Raw genomic sequence first — 21,993 nt, 5'->3', positions numbered from 1 at the left:
CTGCTGATGCTGCGGATGCGGATGCGGATGCGGATGCGGATGCGGCCGCTGGTGCTGATGCTGCTCCCGCGGCTCGCAGCCTCCGAGCCGACCGCGCAGAGCGCCCGCGCGCAGGTCTCGCGATCCCGCTCCTCCAAGAGCTCTAGCCCAGCGCGCCGACGGGCTGCACTCCTCTTACACCTGAGCCCCACTTCTCGCGGCCGGCCCGGGGAGCTCTCGCGAGAGCTCGCGGCCCCGCCGCGCTGACAGGCATCAGCTGTCTCCTCCGGCTGTCTGGCGCGCGTTCTCCCTCCCTCCCTGGCCGCGGCGCCGTGCTTGGGCGAGCGCGCGCGCGCGCTCTCTCGCTCTCTCTCTGGCTCGCTCGTCGAGCAGCGGCCGGCCGCGCGTGGGAGCCGCTCTTATAGTGACCACCAAGCAAGGACAAGGCAGGTGATGCACCTGTGGCTGGCCAGGCATGCGCACTGCGCGCCTCACCTTTCCGCCAGGGGTCTGCAAAGATCAGAAAGGCCAGCTATTGTCTAAGGGTAGGCATCTTTTGGAGGAAGACAGGGGATGCACGCACTCTTCTGTGTGTGTTTTCCTCCCTCCCTCCCCGTCGCATACCCACAGTATGTGAGCATTATTTAGGCACACCTCCATCATTGGGTGCCTAACAAGCTGTTATATAATGTATACAGAGAGTCATTTGTATGTTAAATTATGCCCGTGCATTCCTCTGTATATGGAGAAAAATAACAACACAGAAATGCGATGTGGAAGATGATGTCTTTATGCTGCAAGAACCTGTTTCTTTCATGGTTTATAAATAGGCTCTTGGAGAATAATAGCCGTGACAGACAGTTGTTTGAAGCAGTCAGACGCTATTGATTTCCACGTAATTTAATTTCTCTGCATACTTTGTTGTTGTTGTTGTGAATATAACTGTGTCAGGCACCACCAGTGACAGTCACTTAGGAGCCACAAGGCGCATGTGCTTTCTACTCAGGAAAGGCTGCTGAAACGAAATCGTGCATTTCTCTTATTGTTTGTCTCCTTTAAGCGTGTACAAACTCACTTTTCAAAGAAGTGCTAGATGATCTGAGGCTTCTAGTCATCAAAAGGGAAAATAGTTAACAGGGTGTAGCCGGGAATCTTTTCCTCTCCGATCACACACACACACACACACACACACACACACACACACACACTCAGGGACGCACTTTTTTCTTTTTCCTGGGAACTCCAGGAAAAGAAAACCACTTCAGAGAAAAGAGAATATGATGTTGAAAGGAGAACTTTCTTTTGCACCGTTTTGGCCCCTAGTGTTTTATATCTGCTTGCTTATATTGTTTTCATTCCCCAGGATACAGATTAAAGCTAAACTATAGGAGATTGCTATTCAAAATAGTAATCCAAACCGGATTGAAGGAACCGGTACCTGTCTGGCCCAACCTTTAATAATAATAATAATAATAATAATAATAATAATAATACTGTGAAATCAGAACTAAGAAGAAAACAATTAACTGACCTGTTACAATACTCTCATTTAGCAAGAAGATCAAGGGCCTCTCAAGGGAACCTCAGCTCGGGTGCCTAAGTCCCTAAGGACATAGTTCTTGCCTAGAGTGATAATGATGGTCCAGATGTTATCACATCTGCTAGCGAGAAAGCCTGAGAGAGGCAAGAAACTGCTTATGGGAAGCAGTGATCAGATAAATAATCTTTCAGGTCACTCACACACCTAGGAGGTCTGCATTTTCACCAAAGGGCAGACTCGCTTCAGCAAACCTAAATCAGCAGTCCAGCACATTTGTTTTCCTTTGCTTTAAAGTGTGTGTGTGTGTGTGTGTGTGTGTGTGTGTGTGTGTGGTGTGTGTGTGTGTGTGTGTGTGTTCAGGATACCGGCTCAGTTATTCAGATTGCAAGAGGAGCCCACAGGCATCGGTCACTGGCTTTTTTCTTTCTTTCCTCCCACCCCTTCCCTTTCTTCTAGCCTGAGAAGGAAGTGAGAAGGATGTTCATTTGCTGGTGCAAGGAGCCACTTCTTCATCCATTATGCGAATCCCCTGGGAGCACTAAATGCAACTTTATCTCAGCAGGAATGGACCAGGAGCAGGCCAGGGCTGGAGGGAAAGAGTGTGAGTCCTATGTCCCTGTCCCACCGGTGTCGGAGCTCAACCTAATCCTTTCTGACACCCCACTGCAGTGAGTCCTTGTGCTCTCTTGTGGGGTATACCCCCCAGCCCCCATCTTAGTACCAAGCTCCAGCAGTCTGGACTCCCATGCCCCGGAGAAATGCTTGCCTCTAGAGACCTTAAATGATGCAGGACAGACTGCAAGGCAAACAGAGTAGGTCTGTTACCAGATGGATTCATGGGGGGGGGGAGTGGAGGGCATGGTGTCCTTACCTACCCCAAGCTAACCTCAGTTCAACCTTTTGACATGACTGGGGTGTGCAGTGTTCTGAAGTCAGGGACCAACCCTCCCAAGACCCCCTTCCTAACTCAACTCTCTTTGGAAACTGGGGTAGTCTTCTTTCTCTGAGTAAGGCCAGACTTCTACCCTATCCTTTTTGTTGGAACTAGAAATATAGACCTGTGGGTCCATCCAATCCAAAGGTTGCCCGTGCCTCATTTGTTTCCACCATGACACTGGTAACAAACAGAGATCTATCAAATAATACTTGTTCTTAGAAGAGAGAAGGGGCCAGGGATGAGAGAAAAATGCAGGGACCAGTGTTCAACAAGCCAAGGCTGATTGGGGATTGCAAGATCTGTGAAGGCAGAGCCTGGAACAGGGTGTGAATGCCTAAGGCAGATGCAGTCTGACTGTTCTTTTTACTGTCCTCTGAACCACCTTCTTGTCTTCCTTCCTTAAGCATTTGCTCAGCCCTGATCTGGAGCCAGTACAAGACACTAGAGATAAAAGGAGCTGTAATTTATGAGTGTCTGATCTCTAGATGTTCATGGTCTAAGAGCATTGGGAAGCAACAGGAAGAGGGTATAGGGGCTATAGATGTAGGATTTGTGATGAGAGATTGATACCCAGAAGTACAAAAGGATGCTTGGAGAGCCATCCTGCCCAAGCCTGCACACGCCAGCTCCACACTACCCCGGAACTCTTCCTTATAGAGGGTAACCGGAAGCAGTGGTAGGGCCTAGGTTCTACCCCCCCCCAAGTCTCACTGCTTTGTGTACCTGACCTGGCAACTTCTGTAACTAGAAGGACCCTGCCTGTGTTTTCGGTGCTCACATGGGGTCTGCAACTTGGCATGGATTCTGGGGCAGTTTCTCCCACCTTCTTGTTTCATGACCAATGCAGATTACCACCCTCTCCCTGTCTAGTACCCAGAGAGGGGTAATGAATGCAGAGCTATTGATTTCCAAGGAATTTCTGCCACCAGGGACCGGGAGTCCATCATTTGCATTAGAGACACATTTCTTTCCCTCATTAATTAATTTTCTCCTCCTCCTTTGGCAGCACCCCTGTACAGAACTGGACAGTACACTGGTTAGTTGGAGTGAGGACACAAGAGGAACCCACCCGAGCAAGGGCCTGCTCAGTCTGGGAAAGAACTCTCTTCCTCTTGGCTCCATCCTTCACCCCCCAGGATGAGCATGACTGCTGCCGCCCATCTGCTTACTAGCGGTTTTTTTTTTTTTTTTTTCTTCCAAAAGGACGCTGGAAATTGAGTTTCCGGTGTAGCCTCCAAAGCCATGGCTGCTCTCCAGGAGGTGAGAGTCTGTGAGCATGGCAAAGCCACGGGAAGAGGGTACTTGTGGTAGCAAGTGTGGCAGGTGTGCTGGGAAGCACGGGGAAGCACAGCTCAAGCAGGCGGTGATCCCCAGACTCAGAATCCGGTATCTGCAGGCACTGCCTAGTTTAAAAGGAGACACCTTTCCAGGCTCAAGGAGAGCCCAGCGTTCATGGCCCCCTCAAAGGCCAGGGACACTAGCTTCAAAGGCCACTCAGCACTGTGTGAAGGACCAGACAGACAAGATGCAGGCCTGAGGTTGAGCTTGAGGAGTCCCTGTGGAGGATGCACTTTGACAGTCCCATGCCTCCTCACTCCAACACTGCACTCTGGAGGATTGGCATGGTCTGAGGGCCCTCTCCCCAGGTACCTGACCTCTTATGACTTCCTCCCTGAGCAACTCAGCCTTTCCAAGGTGTTTGTTCACTTCTTGCCTGTCCAGCCCTGCCCAGGACCTTCCCTGGTGTCCTAGGACCTTGGACAGCGCAGCAACGTTTACCCCCTCCCCTCCCCCGCGCGCCCTGACTAGTGCTGGGCTGTAACCCTGTCCTGCCTGGTCCACCCGGTCTGGTGCACATCTGAGCTGGACCTGCACTAGGACAACCAGGCACATTTCTGGAAGCCACTTCCTTGCTCTCTTCCCCTACCCCTCACACCGGCAGCTTCCCTTGGTCTGCTAGGTCCAGCCCTGAGAGGCATTGGGTCTACCCGGGTCCTTTTCCAAGACTCCTCAATCGGCACTCAGAAAGGACAGTAGATAGGACCAATGTGGGAGGTGTCAAGTAAAACAGTGGCAAAGGCCATGATCTCTCTCTCTCTCTCTCTCTCTCTCTCTCTCTCTCTCTCTCTCTCTTTCTCCTTTTTTTCTCCCAGTCATTTAGGGGAAATACAACTTTTGGGGGCATCTTACTGAAATCTTACTGAATGTGAACACCCCACCAAAAGATGACCTTGCAAGCAGGTTTGGGCATCCTAAGTAAGTTCATTACAGGCCACTCTGACTTTAGCGTTGGCTACATTACATACAGACTTTCATCCATTTCCACCCTAATGTCTCGTCAAACCCACCTACCTTAGGAAACCCTCCCGGAGATCTCGACCCAAGAGAACACCCCTCACGGGTGCTGGGCCTCCCTGCCTGTCAGTCGCCACTGACACTGTCCTTTTGCAGACCAAATGATAACTGCTGTCCGGTTAACAAGGCCTCCGGGCCCTGTGATTTAGGGCCCTGAAGGACAGAGGCTCCCACTGCTCAATCTGCACCCAGCCGGCCGGCTCAAGGCTGGAGGAGCGCGCTGCTCAGGGAAGGAGCATCCAGGTCCCCGGGTTAAAATAACAACGACAAACAAACTCGTCCTCAGGCACGCCGGCCCCTGACCCCTTGCGACACGAAGCAAGTTCTGCCGGCTTCCTGCGTCAGCCACCCGCTGACCGGCTGCTGGGTCCCGGAGACACTCCTGCTTTCGGGGCGCGCTACCGGCCAGGCGAGGACCAGCAGTTCCGCCCAAGGGACTTTCTGAGGAGGGAGAAGGGCGCGCTCCCCACCTCCGCTGTCTCCCCTCGGCCTCCAGAAGCGGGGTCCCTCGAGGGTCTGGAAGCCGTGGAGGAAACCGCAAGGCAGCCAGTCCAAGCCCGGGAGTGCAGAGCTGGGTCCCGCCGCCCGGCTCTACCGCTCGCCGCGCTGCCGCCAGCCGCCCCTCCTTCCCGCCGCCCGCACAAATCAAAGCCCCTTGCGAGGGACTGGGAAATAGTTGCCTTGTCATGTAACACATTGCCCTGATTTATTATAAAATTTTAACGAAATCATGCATATTTTAACAGCCTTTAATCACTGCATGAAAATTTAATTCATGGACTGTAGCGCGTTTAAATAAATGAAGTGTTAATTCATTAGGATTAATTAATTTGTTAAAGGATTGTGTGCAAGGTTAAGGTGGAAAGAAAACTCTTTGTTGGTTTCGCGTCTTAATCGCCAGGTTTCGAGTGGTAATAAAATGAAAGGAAACCACAGAACCGGCTGGTGGAATGAGGCCTGGGAAGGACCAGCTAAGAGCGCCCTCAAGAGCGCGGGAAACTTGGGCTGGAGGGATCCGATGGTGGGTCCTCCCTAGTGACTGGGAAGGGGAGGGCTCGGGCAGAGGGGAAGCTGGCAGAAATCCCAGATGGCTGAGCTCCTGGGGTGAGTGATGGGGAAAAGGGCTGAGCTCCTGCTGTTAGCGGGCCAGACTCCACCTCCTCGCCCTAAACGCTCGGATGACCTTCTCTGAGCCCTCAGAGGGCCAAGCTTTGGCTTAATGGACGGCAGATAGCGCGCCTCACCATCTCCAAAGCTTTCCTGCGCCTAGGGAGCCTCTGTCTCGTCACCAGGCCGCCGGTTTAGGCAGCTGGAGCGAGACCCAGAGTCTCTGGGGGGACTCTGAAGAGGAGGAGCAAAGCTCCATTTGAAAGCTGTGGCTGGAGCAATACCGGAAACCCTTTGTCGTTAGGAGCCTTGGCTTCAGTACCTCTTCCAAGAAGGATGCTAAAAGACATTTCCCCTTCAGACAAGCAGGAGTGGCCCTCTTCTGCCACGAACTATTATTTAGGGGAAAACACCTCTGTGAAGGTTCCACACATCCTGGCCGCCCACCTATATTGTAAGAATCAAATAGGACCATATTCCACCCTCTCTCCTCACAGGAGTTTGGGTAAATGCCCGGGGCAAATCTTTGCCCTTTGGAGAAAGGGTCTTTGTACCCTAACTAACACAAAAAGCCCTGAGCTCTATACAAAAGTTTAATCCAACCAACCTTTATTAGAGACAGCCTGCTGCTCCCTATCATAAGACCCAAGAGCTTATCTGAAAAAGAGAAACAGCAACTCAATGTGTTCTAGACTGCCACAGCCAGGCCAGACTGAGCTCACCCTAGCTGTGCTCCAGATGGATTCTTAACTCTGAACCTTAATAGACGCTTCCTCGCCATGAGTAGGGTTCCGAGAATTAGGCAATAAATGTTCACTCTGCACTCTGAGATCATTGCTTAAAAGGTTTTCTCTCTGCCAAGTATTATTAGGGGGATCGGGTTACACAGTGATAGGCAAGAGCTGCTTTGTAGGACTCCACAGACAGGAATGAAGACCTTCTGTGAGGCCATGGGAAACTCTTCTAGTCTAACAGGCTGCACACCATGAACTGTTGATTTCAATTTGATACCCTCTGCACATACCATCCACAGGTACAGAATGAGGGAGAAAATCCCCTGATGAGCTATAATTTTAATAACTAGAAATCATCAGGTCTGCAGAAACATTATGGTCCTGAAACATAACACAGCCCAAGACCAAGTCTGTGCCTTTGTTTCAACCCAAGGACAATGCAGATTAGAACCAGGGGGCTGTAAAGCTTAGTCCTGTTTTCTCTCTCTCTCTCTCTCTCTCTCTCTCTCTCTCTCTCTCTCTCTCTCTGTGTGTGTGTGTGTGTGTGTGTTAGCTAATTCAATAAATCTTTTAACTTGTAAATGGGATGAAGATTTTTAATTAAGAGGATTATACTTTCATAACAAGAAGCCTCTAATGCATAGTTTAGAGAACTATGTAGACACAGCTTTTAGGCGAGATTAACAATCAAAAACTGTTCCATATCAAGTGTATCTGGACAAGTGTTATCTTTTTCCAACATAGGCAGCTGAAGTAAAGAGAATAGGGAAAGCCCAGTTCATAAATGCCAGTTAATGTGAACCCTTAAAAGCCCTGTGTACTAAGCAAGTGTGCCAGCAGACGTCCTACTGTAAACCTTCAAGTTTAACAGTGGTATATACAAGCTGCACTCAACCTTAGTGTAGATTACACTCAGGGAAACAGGCACACAGGTACGAATACTCCCAACACACTTTCAAAAGAACCCTTGGGAAATTTCAAACACACTACCTTCTTTTGTTTGTTTTGTTTTTTGCTACCAATGTGGATAAGAAAGATAATCGTCCCTGCATCTGGACGTCCAGCTCCAAGCCACGGTTCCCTACCATTCGAGACCTGTGGCCACTAACTCTGCTTGCCTTTCCATAAACTGGAAGTTCTGAAAGACGATTATATGAAATGGAGGCTAGAAAAATATTTGGCTTCAAGTGTCTTAGCTTTTGTTTGTTTGTTTTAGTCTCCTGTACCTGTAGACAGCCTTTCACTTGTTATATAGATATGGATGGCTTTGAACTTAAAAGACTACTTCTATGTGTATGGTTGCTTTGTCTGTGTTTGTGGACCACGTGCAAACCTGATGCCCCCAGAATTGTCTGGGTGCTGGGAATAGGAACGGAGATTTTCTGAGATCAACTACTATTCTTGAGCACTGAACCATCTCTCCTGCTGCCTTTGAACTGTGATCATCTAGTTCTTACCTGGATTCCGACAGCTGGAGTCCACGTAGGACTTATGCAGTAACAGGGAAGCAACACAGGCCTGGCCCCTGGGCATGCCAGGAGAGCATCACAACCCAAGCCACATCCCCAACCCTTCAGTGGTGTTTTGTTTGCAGTGGACATAGTAAGCTCATTTGAAAGATCTGTGACACAACCGTCTGTTATGAAATCAGATACTGAAAGTAAGGGAGATAAGAGTGATTCTAGTCAAATCCTTTGCAATTGTCCCCTTCAGCTGGGGAATAGAATGGTTTTAATTATACGCAAATGTAATACACATTGTTTTAGAGAGGATGGAAGGGTGCTTTTGAAGGTAAGCAGTTAAGAAATATTCTGGCCCAAGAAAGGCACACTCACCCAGGCTATTATTGGTAAACTAGGCTACAAATTTCACTTCCACGGCATAATGATGGTATGCAAATTGATTAAAAAGACACATTCTTGATGATAATTCCTTTGTCTTGGAATTTCAGAATTGAAGGCATCAGAAGTGTTGATATGGGCCTGTTCTCTACTGCAAAGATAGCTGCTATCAGCTCAAGTTCACTGTACATTGCTTGCTAAGTCATTAACACCACTCCTTTATGACATAATCACTTTCAGGTGGTCCCAGCTCTTCCTATTACCTTGGGATTAGGTTCCAATGTATGTAATGTGGGGGACATTTAGACTACTGCACTCACATTTACCATTAACAAAAATCCCCTTAATTTCTGCATGAATTCTAAATGTATAACTAACTGTATCATCAAACATGTTCAAGCTGCCACTAGCTCTGAAAATATCCATTAGTTTTACCATGGCAAAAAATGAATTATTGGAAAACGTGTATGATAAAACAAATACTATCCTGTTAGCTTTTCTCCCCCTTGATTATTGTTACTTCTAAAAGTGGAGAACATGAGTCTCTAGACCATAAAAGTGATTTGTTGTATTTTTTATGGTTTCATTGAATCCTCTGAGTCTATTATAACAAGGGTCAGCAAATTCTTAAGGAAAAGGGCAGACAGTACATATTTTAGGCTTTTCAAGCCAGTCACTGTTGCAAATATTCCATTCCCTTGTTACTATCAGGCACCGGCGCAGACACAGTGCAGCTTCAATCTAGTAAGCTTTTATTTGGAAACACAATTTTAATTTCAGGTGATTTTCTTGTGGCATGGACACTTTTTAATAAAAAATGTGGGAACACTATAAAACTTTTTTTTTTTTTTTTGCTTTGCTCATAGACCTTTCACAAACAGGTACACATAAGGCTGCATTTTAGAAGTCCAGCACTGGCCTTGTGTCCACATGGTCCTGTGTTCTAGCCCCTGCACTACACACACACACACACACACACACACACACACACACACACACACACACGCACACAGGCACATACTGTCCTAAGTCCATAGTATGTGAGGTCTTTAGAGGTTAATTCATTATCTGAGATGACATCAAAGACATGTAATGCATATGGCATCCTTTATTCAATTCACATAAAAAAATCATGCAGTGTTAAGGTAAGACAATACAAGTAAAATGTTCAGTGCACATTAGATAAGTTATTAGCACACAGACTTATTTTTACAGCCTATATGGGTGTAACAGATATGTTTAAAACAATGTACTTTTTAAAGGCTAAACTAAAAGTTGTGCTTAGCTCTTACATATCCCCATTCCCACTTGTTACTTTTCACAAAAAAAAAAACAAAAACAAACAAACAAACAAACAAAAAAACCCCTACATAATTGATATTCTACTAGCCAGTAGGAACTTCTTTCTCCTCCAGATGGAGAATGGAGCAAGCAAAAGGGCTCCCATGCTTACAGTGCCCACAGTGAGCAGTAACATGCAAACAAGAACTTTATCCCATAAAAGGCTTCCTGTGACACAATGGATAAACACCTAACAGACTGCTTCTCTACCTACACATCTGGAAAACAAAGCTGGGATGCTCAAGTTCCTCCCAACCCAACTGCCCATGCTTGTCTTCCAATACATAACAATTTCCAACTTCAAGCACACATGCACACACACACAGATGGGCAGATATAAACTACTACAAAAAAATAAGTTCTTTCATACTAGCAGAGCATTCATTTTCTCTCTCTCTCTCTCTCTCTCTCTCTCTCTCTCTCTCTCTCTCTCTCTCTCTCACACACACACACACACACACACACACACACGACAGAACCCAATGAACAACTATGTAAAACCTAAGAAAATGTCAATGAAAACTCCCAGGTCAGAGTGCCATTTCTCCTGCATGGCCTTGCATAAAAATTAGGCCATCAAGAAACATAAATAAAAAAGGACATACAAAAATCATTTCCACTCTAGGAATAGCTTTACAGAAAGCGCTTTAAGAAATAAGTTCTGAAGAGAGTTAACAGGCCACCATATCTAACAGTTATATAAGATATATGAAAACAACATAAAGTCAATCCAGATACACATAACATTCATTTAAAACAAAGTAATAACCAATACAGAGACAGATGAACCCCTCCCCCTAACCTCTCTGGTAAGAAAGGCCAATGAAAGCAAAAGTCCCTTCAAGATGAAGTGCCCTGGGCACAGGGCACCCACCTCTCTGACTTGACACTTTACTGAAGATTACCAGTTCGGGATCGTATAGAACCTTCACGAAGTGACAGCAGCAGCAATAAAAGCGTCCACACCCCTTTCAGGACAAAGCCAGGGGGTGTCTCTGGTGAGTCAGCTTTTAGTTGCTTTGGACGGGCTGGCGTTGGAGAGGCCGCTCTGTATCTTCCTTTTTGTTGACTGATTCACATTCTTACTCCTCTTTTCGGGGACAAAGGAAGTAGACCACGGAGACTGCAGGTGGCTGTGAAGGCTCTGTATCTCTGAGGACATCTTAAATAAAGAGGACCCAAACCTTTGATCTTCAAATAGTCCATGGGAACCACTTAACAGAGCACCCTGGGAAAACTCTGTCTGAAACAGACAGCTCTGGGGTTTGATTTCACTAGCTCCTGAATTACAAGTGGGATGCAGAGAAAAATCTTCACTCATCTCCTGGTCAGATGGAGAGAGGAGAAAAAAAGAAGTGGGTTTCCACTCACCTCCATTTTCTAACTGATCAGTAGTGAGAGCACTTTTGGAAAGATTCAGTTTAGTTCCTTCTTCCAACTTGTCAGACTCCTCAAGAAACTCACTGCCTCGAGGGGACTTTGAGGACCCCTCCAACTCCACTGATTTATAACCGTTACTACAAGGGCTCTTGCTATTGTCCGATTCCGACATCATGGAATCCAGCTCAGAGATTTTGTCCAGATAAGCAGCATCCATGGATGCTTCGCTGGATGTTCTTGTCCGGTTCATTTCAAGAGAGCGAATACAATTTAGTCTCTTGGACAAGCATGATCCTGACCTCTCACTCAATTTTGAAGGTATTTCCCCAACAGAATTTGCTATCGTGTTTCCCTGTGAACTGTCAAACTCCAAGCTTTGGGCATAGCTTGTGGAACAACAATCCCAAAACCCTGTCTTTGGGGAAGCAAAGCGGTCTGATTTCTTTTCATTCTCATTTCCGTTCATATCACCCTCGGCGTTGTTATTACCGGCATTTGGAGAGTCACAAAACTCGTCAAACACCAGTTTTCTCAGATGGTTCGCATGCTGTTTGGAACTGCCTGCTTTGGTTACGGAGCTCTCCCTGGTTTCTGGAGTATTGAGCTGAAGGCAGCTAAGGGACAGAGGAGTGCAAGGAGCCGGAAGGTCATAGAGCTCTTCCTCTTTGAAGGGCGCACAGTCACTTGGCTTACTGCCCCACTCTCCTTCTAAGTAAGCGTCCATGGGTGTCTCTCGCATCCCCAGCAGCATCTCTGTGGGCTTGGGGTACCTGTCTTTGTTCTTGGGGCAGTTTGGTTCCGCCTTGCTGGTGCCATCGGTGAGTCTGCCACGAGGTGTTGTCACGTGAGAGGCTGTAGTAGCGGTGGCTGAGCCAGCCTGCTTCCTGGCACTGTCACTCTGATTCTTTGATGTCACAACCTCCTCACTGCCTTTGGGTCCCTTGCCATCCACAGAGGGTGCTCTCTGGCAAAGGGCATCCATGTCTTCCTTCGCCTCATCTGAGTGTTTCAGTTGTGCTACCTGAGATTCTAACTCCTCTATGTATTTATCACTTCGCTCGAGAGCTTTCTTGAGACGATTGGTTTCACGTTCATACTGTTCTACTTTGGACTGAAGAGCAGCAACTGTAAACCTTCCAAACCTGCAAAGAATAGATGGATGGTTACTGATATAGCTCGGGTTGTTTTCTTTGCAAAACTTAAACACAAACTGTCCAAGCTCACTTATCAGTGACAGTTCCAATCATGTAACGGTGACATTTCAAAACACTAAAAAGGACAAAGGCAAAGCTAGGGTAGTACCTTGAAAGGCGATAGCACTTACATAATGTGTAATATTAAACACATAACAGAAAAAAATCTAATAAGACATTTTAGTGGTAAAGTCAGACTAATATTGAGACAAAGGCAGAAATCCGCTGATGACTTCCTTTCCAAGAGCTAGCTATCAATCCAACTCACATATGCATGAAGAGTTATCCCCTAAAACAATGGCAAAGATTTATGATAACATTTGAACAGTGGTCCACATCTTGAAATATTTACATTCAATCATTTTCCTATCGTACAGCAGTGTTTTACAATACATTTCTTATACAATGTCACCTTGTCAAACATAAAATGTCAATTTGAAATTCAGAAATCCTGGACGTCTCAGGAGGGGAGGTTTTAAATACTTATTTGGGCCCTTTCAATTACAGTCACTGTTGATATGAAGCTTTTTCTTGGCCTTTCTCAACACTAGGCTTTAATTCATTTCAGCTCTCCTTATTTTCGGCATTTTACAACTGTGTAGGACATCAATCTCATTTCTTCCAACTTTGAAATACGAAGTCAGTGCTGGTGGTTCCAGTATACTACGCATAAAAACAATTTATACTTTCTGAAGGGGAATATTTGACAGGAACTAGAAAGAACTTCAAAAATTCACTCTTTGCCCAGTACTAACTTTTTTCCATTATTCCATCCAGAATGGGTACTGGGTTCAGTTGGGAAAACAATTTCAGCAATTAGTACAGGTTAGGGGTACATCTGGGGCTCGAGGCATGGACTGAGTAAGATTATTGCAGCTCGAAAACACATTAAATGCCTAAGTTAATCTATCTGATGAAGGGGGAGAAATCTTAAAGGAATCTGCTTGCATAGGAGACCATGAAAAACGTCTTAACTTCTTAAAGTTCTTCAGAGATTTAGCCATCTTCCTGATAACTTACATCTAATCCATCGCTAAGAATTTGGGAGCTGTCTGTTTGCAGGAAGGTATTTGAGACAGTATCTTCTAAAAACTACTGTCTTTTTCTCCCCTTTCTTCCTAGTTACAAAAGTAATTGCAACTAAGGAAATGTATCCACATTCTATCCTAGGAAAGAACACAAGGAACCAAGAGACATTGTACCATGCTCTAGATAGCCATCCAATGCCTGTCACCTCCTAAACCCCTGGCCCAGTTTCTCTACAGCATAGCCTGACAGGATCTCTGCTCTCTTGCTACTGACAGAAAAAAGCAAGAGCAAAGGTAAATATAGAATCATCACATCTCAGGATAGAAAGGGCTTTAAAAGACCCGATTGCTGAATATTGATCTGCTCACTGCAATTAACTCAACTCCCAGAGCACACTGCCCTCAACTTCTAAAACGCAAGACAACAGCAAGAGATATAATAAAAACAAAAACTAAAGGAGCAAACCTTCATCTGAAGACAAAGTTTGCTACTATAAGCATCTGGTTAAGCAATAACAGAAGTTTTTCTTTGTTAAAATTTATTTTGGCTTCTAAGTATAGTCCATATGCAGAGCTGTAGATCTGCAAGAGAATGTTAGAAAGGTGGGCAGAGATTGTGGAGTGCATTCTGCAAACATGTTTGTGAGTTTCTGATTGAAACTGTTCTGTCATAATCAACCTGCATGTTTTTAAATGGAAAAATTGTGAAACATGTTTATTTAATACAAAGAGCAAAATGTGACAACATTACATTTACTCCAAGAGATTCATTTTTAAATTCAGACTTTATAATGGATCTTCATGTAAAAAAGAGCAAATGATTTAATATCAAATAATGCTACTAGATAGTACATTGGATGCTACCAAAGGATGTCAATGGGAACTAGTGGCAAATAAAGAATGCTTCTAAATGTGTGTGGTATATACATGTATGTGTGTATGTACAGAGGCCAAAGAACATCGGATGTCCTTTGTCCCCTTCTGTCTTATTGGCTAAGGTAGGGTCTCTCACTGAACCTAGAGCGTGCTGTATTCTGGCTAGACTGGCCAACAAGTTCCAGTGGTCCTCCGTCCCTGTTTCCATCAGCAGTACATGTGCCCAGGCAAAGCTTGTTATGTGTGCTGGGAATCCATATTCAGATCGCCATGTTTACTTACTGAGCATCTCCCTAGCCCTACTCAATTATGATTTTTAAAGACGTATAAAGGTTCCGAGATGAAGTCAGTGATATTCCTAGTCATATTTTTTTTTTTTTTTTTGTATTGTATTTTGGAGAGCAAAGCTGAACTGCCATGGGAATTAACAGACATCAGCATGCATATGCATATATATCTGAATGTAAGAGAACTGGCTCCACCCCTTGCTCATTGCTGCAAGGGGTGGACTAGCCAGGGCAATGCTGGAGAGCTCACCCTAGTGGTGAAGACGGAGAGTGGTGGGCTGATCACCTTTCCAGGCCCAGAACCAGGGTTATGTGTTGATGTCCAAGAAGAGTCCCTGCGAGGGCCCACCTTCGATGGTGTAACAGAGACCAGGGGCCTCTAACCGGACCAAGGGTTCTTTGCAATGAGTGCTTACGTATAAAGGGACATGGAAAACATGTTTTGTGACTCGTTTTGTCACATTGTGGCTTTTTTTGACAAGATTTCCCATTTCTCCTCCACCCCCACATCTTTTTTTCTATTAAATTTTGTTTTAGTATTTGGAGGGTTGCATGGGCAGGGCGTGGACACAAGGAGATAAGGAGTTGGGTGGGATCAGGATGCATGATTTGAAAAACACAAAGGATAAATAAAAACAAAGTTAAAAAAAAAAGACTCACAAGAAGCTTCTCCCCCACCCCCACTGCCCCCCAAAAAGGACAGGCAAAGCATAACTCATTAAAACAGTTAGGCTGTTTCCTAAAAGCTCAATGATCTCAGAACCCCAAAGTTCCATTGTAACACTTCACAAACACAATACTGAGTGATGAGAATTGTTCTAAACATGCCAATGGGAAAACTGACAGAAATGTATAGTCAAAGCCACGGGAGCTGACTTGCCTTCTGGCTCCTCTATTACAGTCAATGAGCTGGGGTATAGGAGGCCTCTCCATCTACATTCACTGCTAGGCTTTCAGAAGAATCCCTTCTTAAACATCTCATGTAAGCATCAGTCTCCTACATTAAGCTACATTAGTCCATTAAGGCAGAGCCAACACTATAGGAGGAATAAGCTAAATCCTCTGCCCTTTTATGTGTAAATATTATGATACTCATCATATTAGTACACTAAATATATTTCATACATGTGACTTCCTTTTTCATTGTAGCCTTTCATTGCAGATGTTGTGCAGCCTTTTAATTAGACTTAACATTCTTACAGCCTCATCCAGAGACCGTCCCTTTTCACCTGAGTACAAGAGAATTTTTGACACAGGGGTCAGGAAAGTTTTTTTTTGGTTCCAAGACACTTCCATTAAATTTGGCAAAAGACACATTCTCATACAGAAATAACTAAGCAGAGACATATAATGGCAAAATTCCACAAAATAAGACAATGAACACAATGGCTTATTTATCTTTTGGTTTTAATATTCTTTTATTCCTACTAATTCCAGATATTTCCAGAGTGCATAACATTAAATGAAGCAATGCCAAGGCAAGCCAGAGGGATTTGTAAGTATCATTTAACATTACTTCCTTTTCCTGAGCAAATTTCAAAATGGTGCATTTCTATAAACATTCCATTAGAGACCAAAAAGCTTTGATTTTCAAAGTAGCAGTGGTGGCCAAAGGCTTCATTATGCCAGAAAAACACTGTGGACAGCTTGGGAACTGATATTGGAAATGCATTTTGCCAGAATCCAGAGATGCTTACAGGAGTTCTGAGCCTGCCAATGTTAACTGCAGTGTATGTTCTGGGTGAGAGGAAAGGATACAGATGCAAAAGCCTGTTCCTGTCCCAACTAGAATACAGAGAAATGAAAGTCTTATTAATTTGACTTTTTTTTTGAACATTATTTTTTCCTTTTAAAGTTACTTACTGAGAATTTCCTATATGAGTATTTATATCATTCTTCCCATCCAACTCTTCCCAAGTACCCCCGATTCCTAAAATCCATGGCTTCTTGGCCTTTATTTATCAGTTACATGCGTGCCTAAATTTGTAAGCACAACCTACTGCAATCATTCAGTGTTCTCATGTGTTTAGGGCTGACCTCTTTGGATGAGCTAATTTACAGGTGCATGTTCTCCCTCTCCCAGAAGCCTTCAACTGCTTGCAGTTCTTATATTTCTCGAGACCAGGTCCTGTGAGAAATCTTCCTTCCATGTGGGCATTTCAATAGGTGCTGTCTACTTTTAAAGTCTTATTTAGACAACCATATTGCTGAGATTTCAGAGTGTATCTTCTGTGTGGAACACAGATGCATTTCAGTATCTATGCAATTATAGTTGTGGAACTTTGGCCTTTCTCATTGTCAACCACAATTAAAGGACTAAATACAATAAGCATGGGGGATTTGCAACTTCAGAAAGGCGTTCTTCCTCCAAGATTGTTTTTATCGCTTTCTTACTGTGTGTATGCATCACCATGTGTGCATGTATGCATATGTATGCACATGCACATGTGCTCCCCATGAATGTGGGAGTCAGCTCTCTCCTTCCATGCAGGTTCAGGTGCCTCAGACTCAGGTTGTAAGGCGTGGCAGCAGTGCACATGGCATTCCTGAAAACCTTTTGCAAATGTGTAGCAGAATCAGTCATCAGGCAAGGCACCACCTTGCTTGTAGGAGCAGACAGAATCTTTGACTTCCTGTGTTTTCCTGATCTGCTAACTGAGGCAGCAGAAACAAAGAGAAAGCACTCCGAGTCTGGACCGGATTTTGTGCTCTGGCTTATCTGACACATTTCAGTGCTGTTTCAAAGTCTATTTAAAAATGTTCCTTTTAACTACAGCCAGGATTTCTGCATCTTCTTCGAATTCCCCATGACAGCGCCCCTTACCAGCAGGAAGTAGTTTGGAAAGAACAACGCCCAAATTCCCAAATATTGTCTATAAATGTTTGTTTTCATTTAAATGAACTTTATTATATAAAATAAATTAAAGAAAAAAAAAGAAAAAGAAAAAAAAATGTTCCTTTTAAAATCCACGAGATCATGGAAAAGGGGGCAAATAAGAGAGTTCCCAAGTCTGTGCCCAACTAACTGCAAAGTCCTGGCTGTCCTGCCAGTGGGCGGCAGGACGTGATGACCCTCCCTGAAAAGTTCTTTATAACCATTACAGCATGCCCACTCTCCTGCAGGCTCTACTGAGCTGTTAAATGTGTCCGTAGAGCTCTGAGATGTCTTTTTACCTCTGGTAAAACTGCTCTCTCACCATCTAGTTAACAACAAGCACACAAAGAATCCCTAAGTTTCTCGGATCCAGAATCTTGGCCTAAGAAGGTGCCCTTCACTGTCTTTGGAGTTGAACCATCCACCAGCTTTATAATGAAGCACTGAGGCCCAGCCACAAAGGCAAAGCAAAAAGTAGGATGTGACAATGTTTAGAGAAAGGTGTCTCCAGGTTACAGCTACATGACTGCCTCCTTATGGCAACTTGCAGAGGTCAAGACTTTAAAGACTTGGTGTGTTGAGGGCTTTCCTTTGCACCTTCATTCTCAAATCTGGTTAGAGAGAAGTATTTCCTGGGCCGATAACAAGCTGTTTAAAATCAATAGCAGCATCATTTTAAAGAAAGTTCCTTAGTGTTTATTACGCTAACCATGCACTTATGGCTAAAAGATTACACTGCTGAAACCTGACATTCTCAATAGAAATGACCCTGTGTGTTGGGTCACATATGTGAAGAGGGACACATTAATCCCTTTGGAGGCAAGTCTCTAATAAAGTATGAGCCCACAGAAGGTTTCTTAGGGTCACAAGGGAAAATATAGACTGTTTTCTGTTAGCTTTTTTCCATTCGTGGATCACTGGTAGAGACTTGGTCTCTGGTCCTTTTCTTGGAAACACTAACTACTGAATCACCTTCCCTTCCTCCCAACCCCTGAGCAAGCACTATTCTCTCTATGTTATCAGTGACACAGATTCATGTTAATGTGAGATAAATCTCATTTTTGGGAAAAAATTAGTAAAGGGTTGCCCTTGAAGTTTGCATATTAATGGTAATCATAATCATTCATTGGAAAAATACTATTTTATATCTTTTTATGTTTACAGAGTAAAAACAGGCATATCTCCAAAGCACAGTAATCTTAACAAAAAAATCTCAGCAGTAGAAAATACTACTGATAAGTGATAAGTAATTTTGAAAACTCCCCAGAAAAGTATTTGTATATATATATTTTTTCACTTTAGCTAAATCCTCTCATTCTTTCTCTGTCTCTGCATGAGGAGCAGTCAAAATAAAACAAAGAACCATGATCTAACTACTCTGTAATTATCACTCAGATGACTTACTGCAGACCAGGGGACAATGAGGAAGGACTACAAGGTAAGTAGAAGCCATCGCTCCTAATTCCTGTTTTCAAACCTTCATCCATAATCTCCCTGACAACCACACTGCATAGTTATCAACATGCATTGCAAGCAACTAAAATATCCTATCAAGACAATAAAGACAAAACAATGGAAAACTGCAGTCACTGTCTGTCACCAATTAGCTGTCTATCGAGAGAAGGGCCCCTCAGGCACCCAGCCCAAGGGCTGGAGCACAAGCTGCTGTCACAGTCTGCCCCAGGGGATCATCATGCTTCCCTTGACAGTCTACACATTCTCCTTCTGGGAAACCAAGGGCAGAACAGAATCAGTCACCAGATCAGGCTGGGGTCAAATACCAGGAATCACTGTGTTTGTCAGAGCAGAATCTGGAAAAGACAAGATGCTGGAAGAAGTCAAGAGGGAAGGGCAGCCCAAGCCAGCCAGCTCAGCAGTGGATAAGAAAGCAGAGTGGACAGACAGGCCTGTGGATCCTTCAGGAAGAGCAGACTCATGAATTAGAACTGAGCCACAGCTCAGAGCCAGCATAGAGACAGATAATCCACAGACACTCAACAACAGACCCAGTACCGGAGAAACAAAGTAGTCTCTAACACACCTCCTGTTTCCCTCGGAACTTCCAATGTCTGCCATACCTTAGAGACCCTCCCCCAAATCTCCTCTTATTGGAGAAAATGCTAATCTCTGATGTCCTGTTATTTTAAAACTCTCACACCCTTTAAGTACAGAAACTTGGAAATCTTAGCACTCTTGTTAGTTTGCTCTAAATGGTAGTGTAGTAGAGTGAAAGGATAGCTTCCTTCTGTGACTCCCAGAAAAGGAAGTTACACATGCACATACAGACATATATCTTTATAGTGTAAATACACATACACGCATTTAGAGATATGTCTAAGTACCCTGGGCTGGCAGAATAAGTCATCACCATGCTGATCTGTATGTATCAGCATGACTACTACTGTAACAAGTATCAGAATAATCACAAGAACAAAGGAAGGCATCCTTCTGCCTAGGGAAATTGTGGAGGTCCTCACAGATAGTGACACTGGCTGGGCTGGATTTCAAAGAATGGGTAGCCATTAACTTGTAATAACAGCAACAACAACAATAACAATAGTGGAAAGATGAAGGAGGTGTGAGCAAAGGTATGCAAGTACAGCAGAATAAAAAGAAATATGAGCCCAGGGAGAAATCCCAAGTGACCACAGCAGAAAACAAGGAGGAGACAAGAGAAAATGCAAGACCGCTTAAAGGTCAAGCACTCTAAGCCTTGTAAGCTGGAGTTAGAAATTTGAGCTTTACTATGAAAGTGACTGGGAGCCACTAAATATCATCAAACAGAAGAGCAAGATCAGGTTTATACTCTACATTTCAGGCAACAACACAGATACTCAAGGAAGAAGAAGCAAATAGTGAGGCTGAACCAGAAATTATGTCTATCTAAGCTACTGGGAATGAGATGATAGCTAACAAATGTAGGACCAAGAGGTATGTTCAGAAGAGTATGTAAGCAGCCAGGTATGGGACACGAGAAGAAATAGTAAAACTAAGATTAACATTTTTACATTTGGCAAGTTGATGAGTAGTGAGGTTCTGAGAAGGCACAAGCAAACCAAGAGTATAGAAAGTTTTCTGCACATGATGGAGTCTAGGGGATATAATGATATAGACACAGAAAAAGGACACCCTCTTTTTCATTCTCTGTTACATGTTGTGGGGGTCTGGATTTGAGTGGCCACAGACGTTCCTAAGTTTGGACGTTGGGTTCCAAGTTGGTAGAACTATTTGGGAAGAATTAGGAGGTGTGTCCTTGTTGGAGGAGGTGAGTCACAGGGGTGGGTGTGGATGGGATTTAAGTTCTAAATGCCAATGCCAACCCTATTCTGTTAGTGTTTAGGCATTTGTACTGGCCTGCCTTTGGAGTACTGACAAGATATACAGGATACACCCTCAGCTGCAGTCACTAAGAGCATCACCTGTGCCTATTTAATATGTTCCCATTTAAAAGGTCCATGTCCACTCCCAACCCTTTCTCCTGCTGCTCCTGTCTCTGGAGGTCAGTCTCCTGCTTCTCCCTTACCCCCCTTTTCATGATTCTTTCCCCTTGACAAAAATGCCCTCCACTTGAACTCTGTTGCATGCCATGTTTCTCTCTCCAGCTGCTTAAAAAAAAAAAATCACAAGGCAGTCTTTCTCTGTCTCTGTCTCCTGATGTGAGCTCTCAGCTACTGCTCCAGCACATGCCTGCCTGCCACCCTGCTCCCCATCATGATGGCCAAGGATTAAACCCCCGAATCTGTAAGCAAGCTCCCAGTTAAATGCTTTCTTTTATAATCTGTCTTGTCACAGTGTCTCTCCACAGCAATAGGACAGTGTTATATAAAGATATAGAAACAGTTTCTTTAACCCTCTCAATACATTATCTATATAAATTCAGAGTATCAACAGCTAAATATGTGTTTAATGTTACTGATGCGTTAATCTGTTTATTTAGTTGATGTTTACCAGGTGCTGAGATTTTGAAAGTAGAAAAGATAGGCTCCAAAATTCTCAGTCTTCTGAATTCAGAGTTCAGAATGGAGGAGAAAGACAACAAAGAGATACACAACTAGATGAACATGGTAACTTCAGGGAATGAAAAGACTAAATTCACCATACTGCAAGAGTGGCTGTGTATTAACTATGGACTCTGTTATAAATACATTTAAACTTTAATTTGCTTAACCTTGAGTGTAACCTATATGACAGATAAGTTCCACTGATCCTACTTCACAGAAGTGTAGAACTGAGATGGAGAAAATCTCAGATTGTAAGAACAGCCACCCAGAAAGACTTTCCCAGGTTTAACCATTCAGGCAGAGTGTATCATATGCAAAGGGGCCATACTACTTTTCAACTGGCAACACCTTGGTGTTGTTCATATGGTACTGTTTTACAGACATACTGAATGCAGGAGTTACAGAGCTGAAGGCCTGTACCCACATTTCTCAAAAAAAAAAAAAAAAAAAAAAAAAAAATTCATGAGGCTGAAGTCTCTACAAGAAGCGCCTGACTGACCATGCTGAGTCACTTTGAGG

At 44.3% G+C, this 21,993-nt stretch overlaps 1 protein-coding gene across 2 annotated transcripts in view; it reads right to left on the bottom strand.

Moving 5' to 3' along the window:
- Positions 1-9,583: 9,583 nt before the first annotated feature.
- Positions 9,584-21,993, bottom strand: part of Obi1 (ORC ubiquitin ligase 1) — a 35,126-nt gene continuing 22,716 nt past the window's right edge. For both annotated transcript variants that reach the window (XM_051195252.1, XM_051195253.1), the window contains one exon: positions 9,584-12,356. In XM_051195252.1, the coding sequence (XP_051051209.1) occupies positions 10,838-12,356 (1,519 nt within the window). In that variant the 3' untranslated portion in view covers positions 9,584-10,837. The remainder of the gene's footprint in view (positions 12,357-21,993) is intronic.

This window comes from Phodopus roborovskii, unplaced genomic scaffold (genome assembly GCF_943737965.1).
Source record: "Phodopus roborovskii unplaced genomic scaffold, PHOROB, whole genome shotgun sequence".
In the NCBI taxonomy this organism is placed as follows: Eukaryota; Metazoa; Chordata; class Mammalia; order Rodentia; family Cricetidae; genus Phodopus; species Phodopus roborovskii.
Note: the sequence above shows the minus strand (reverse complement) of the source record. Positions and strands in the feature narration are given on the sequence as shown.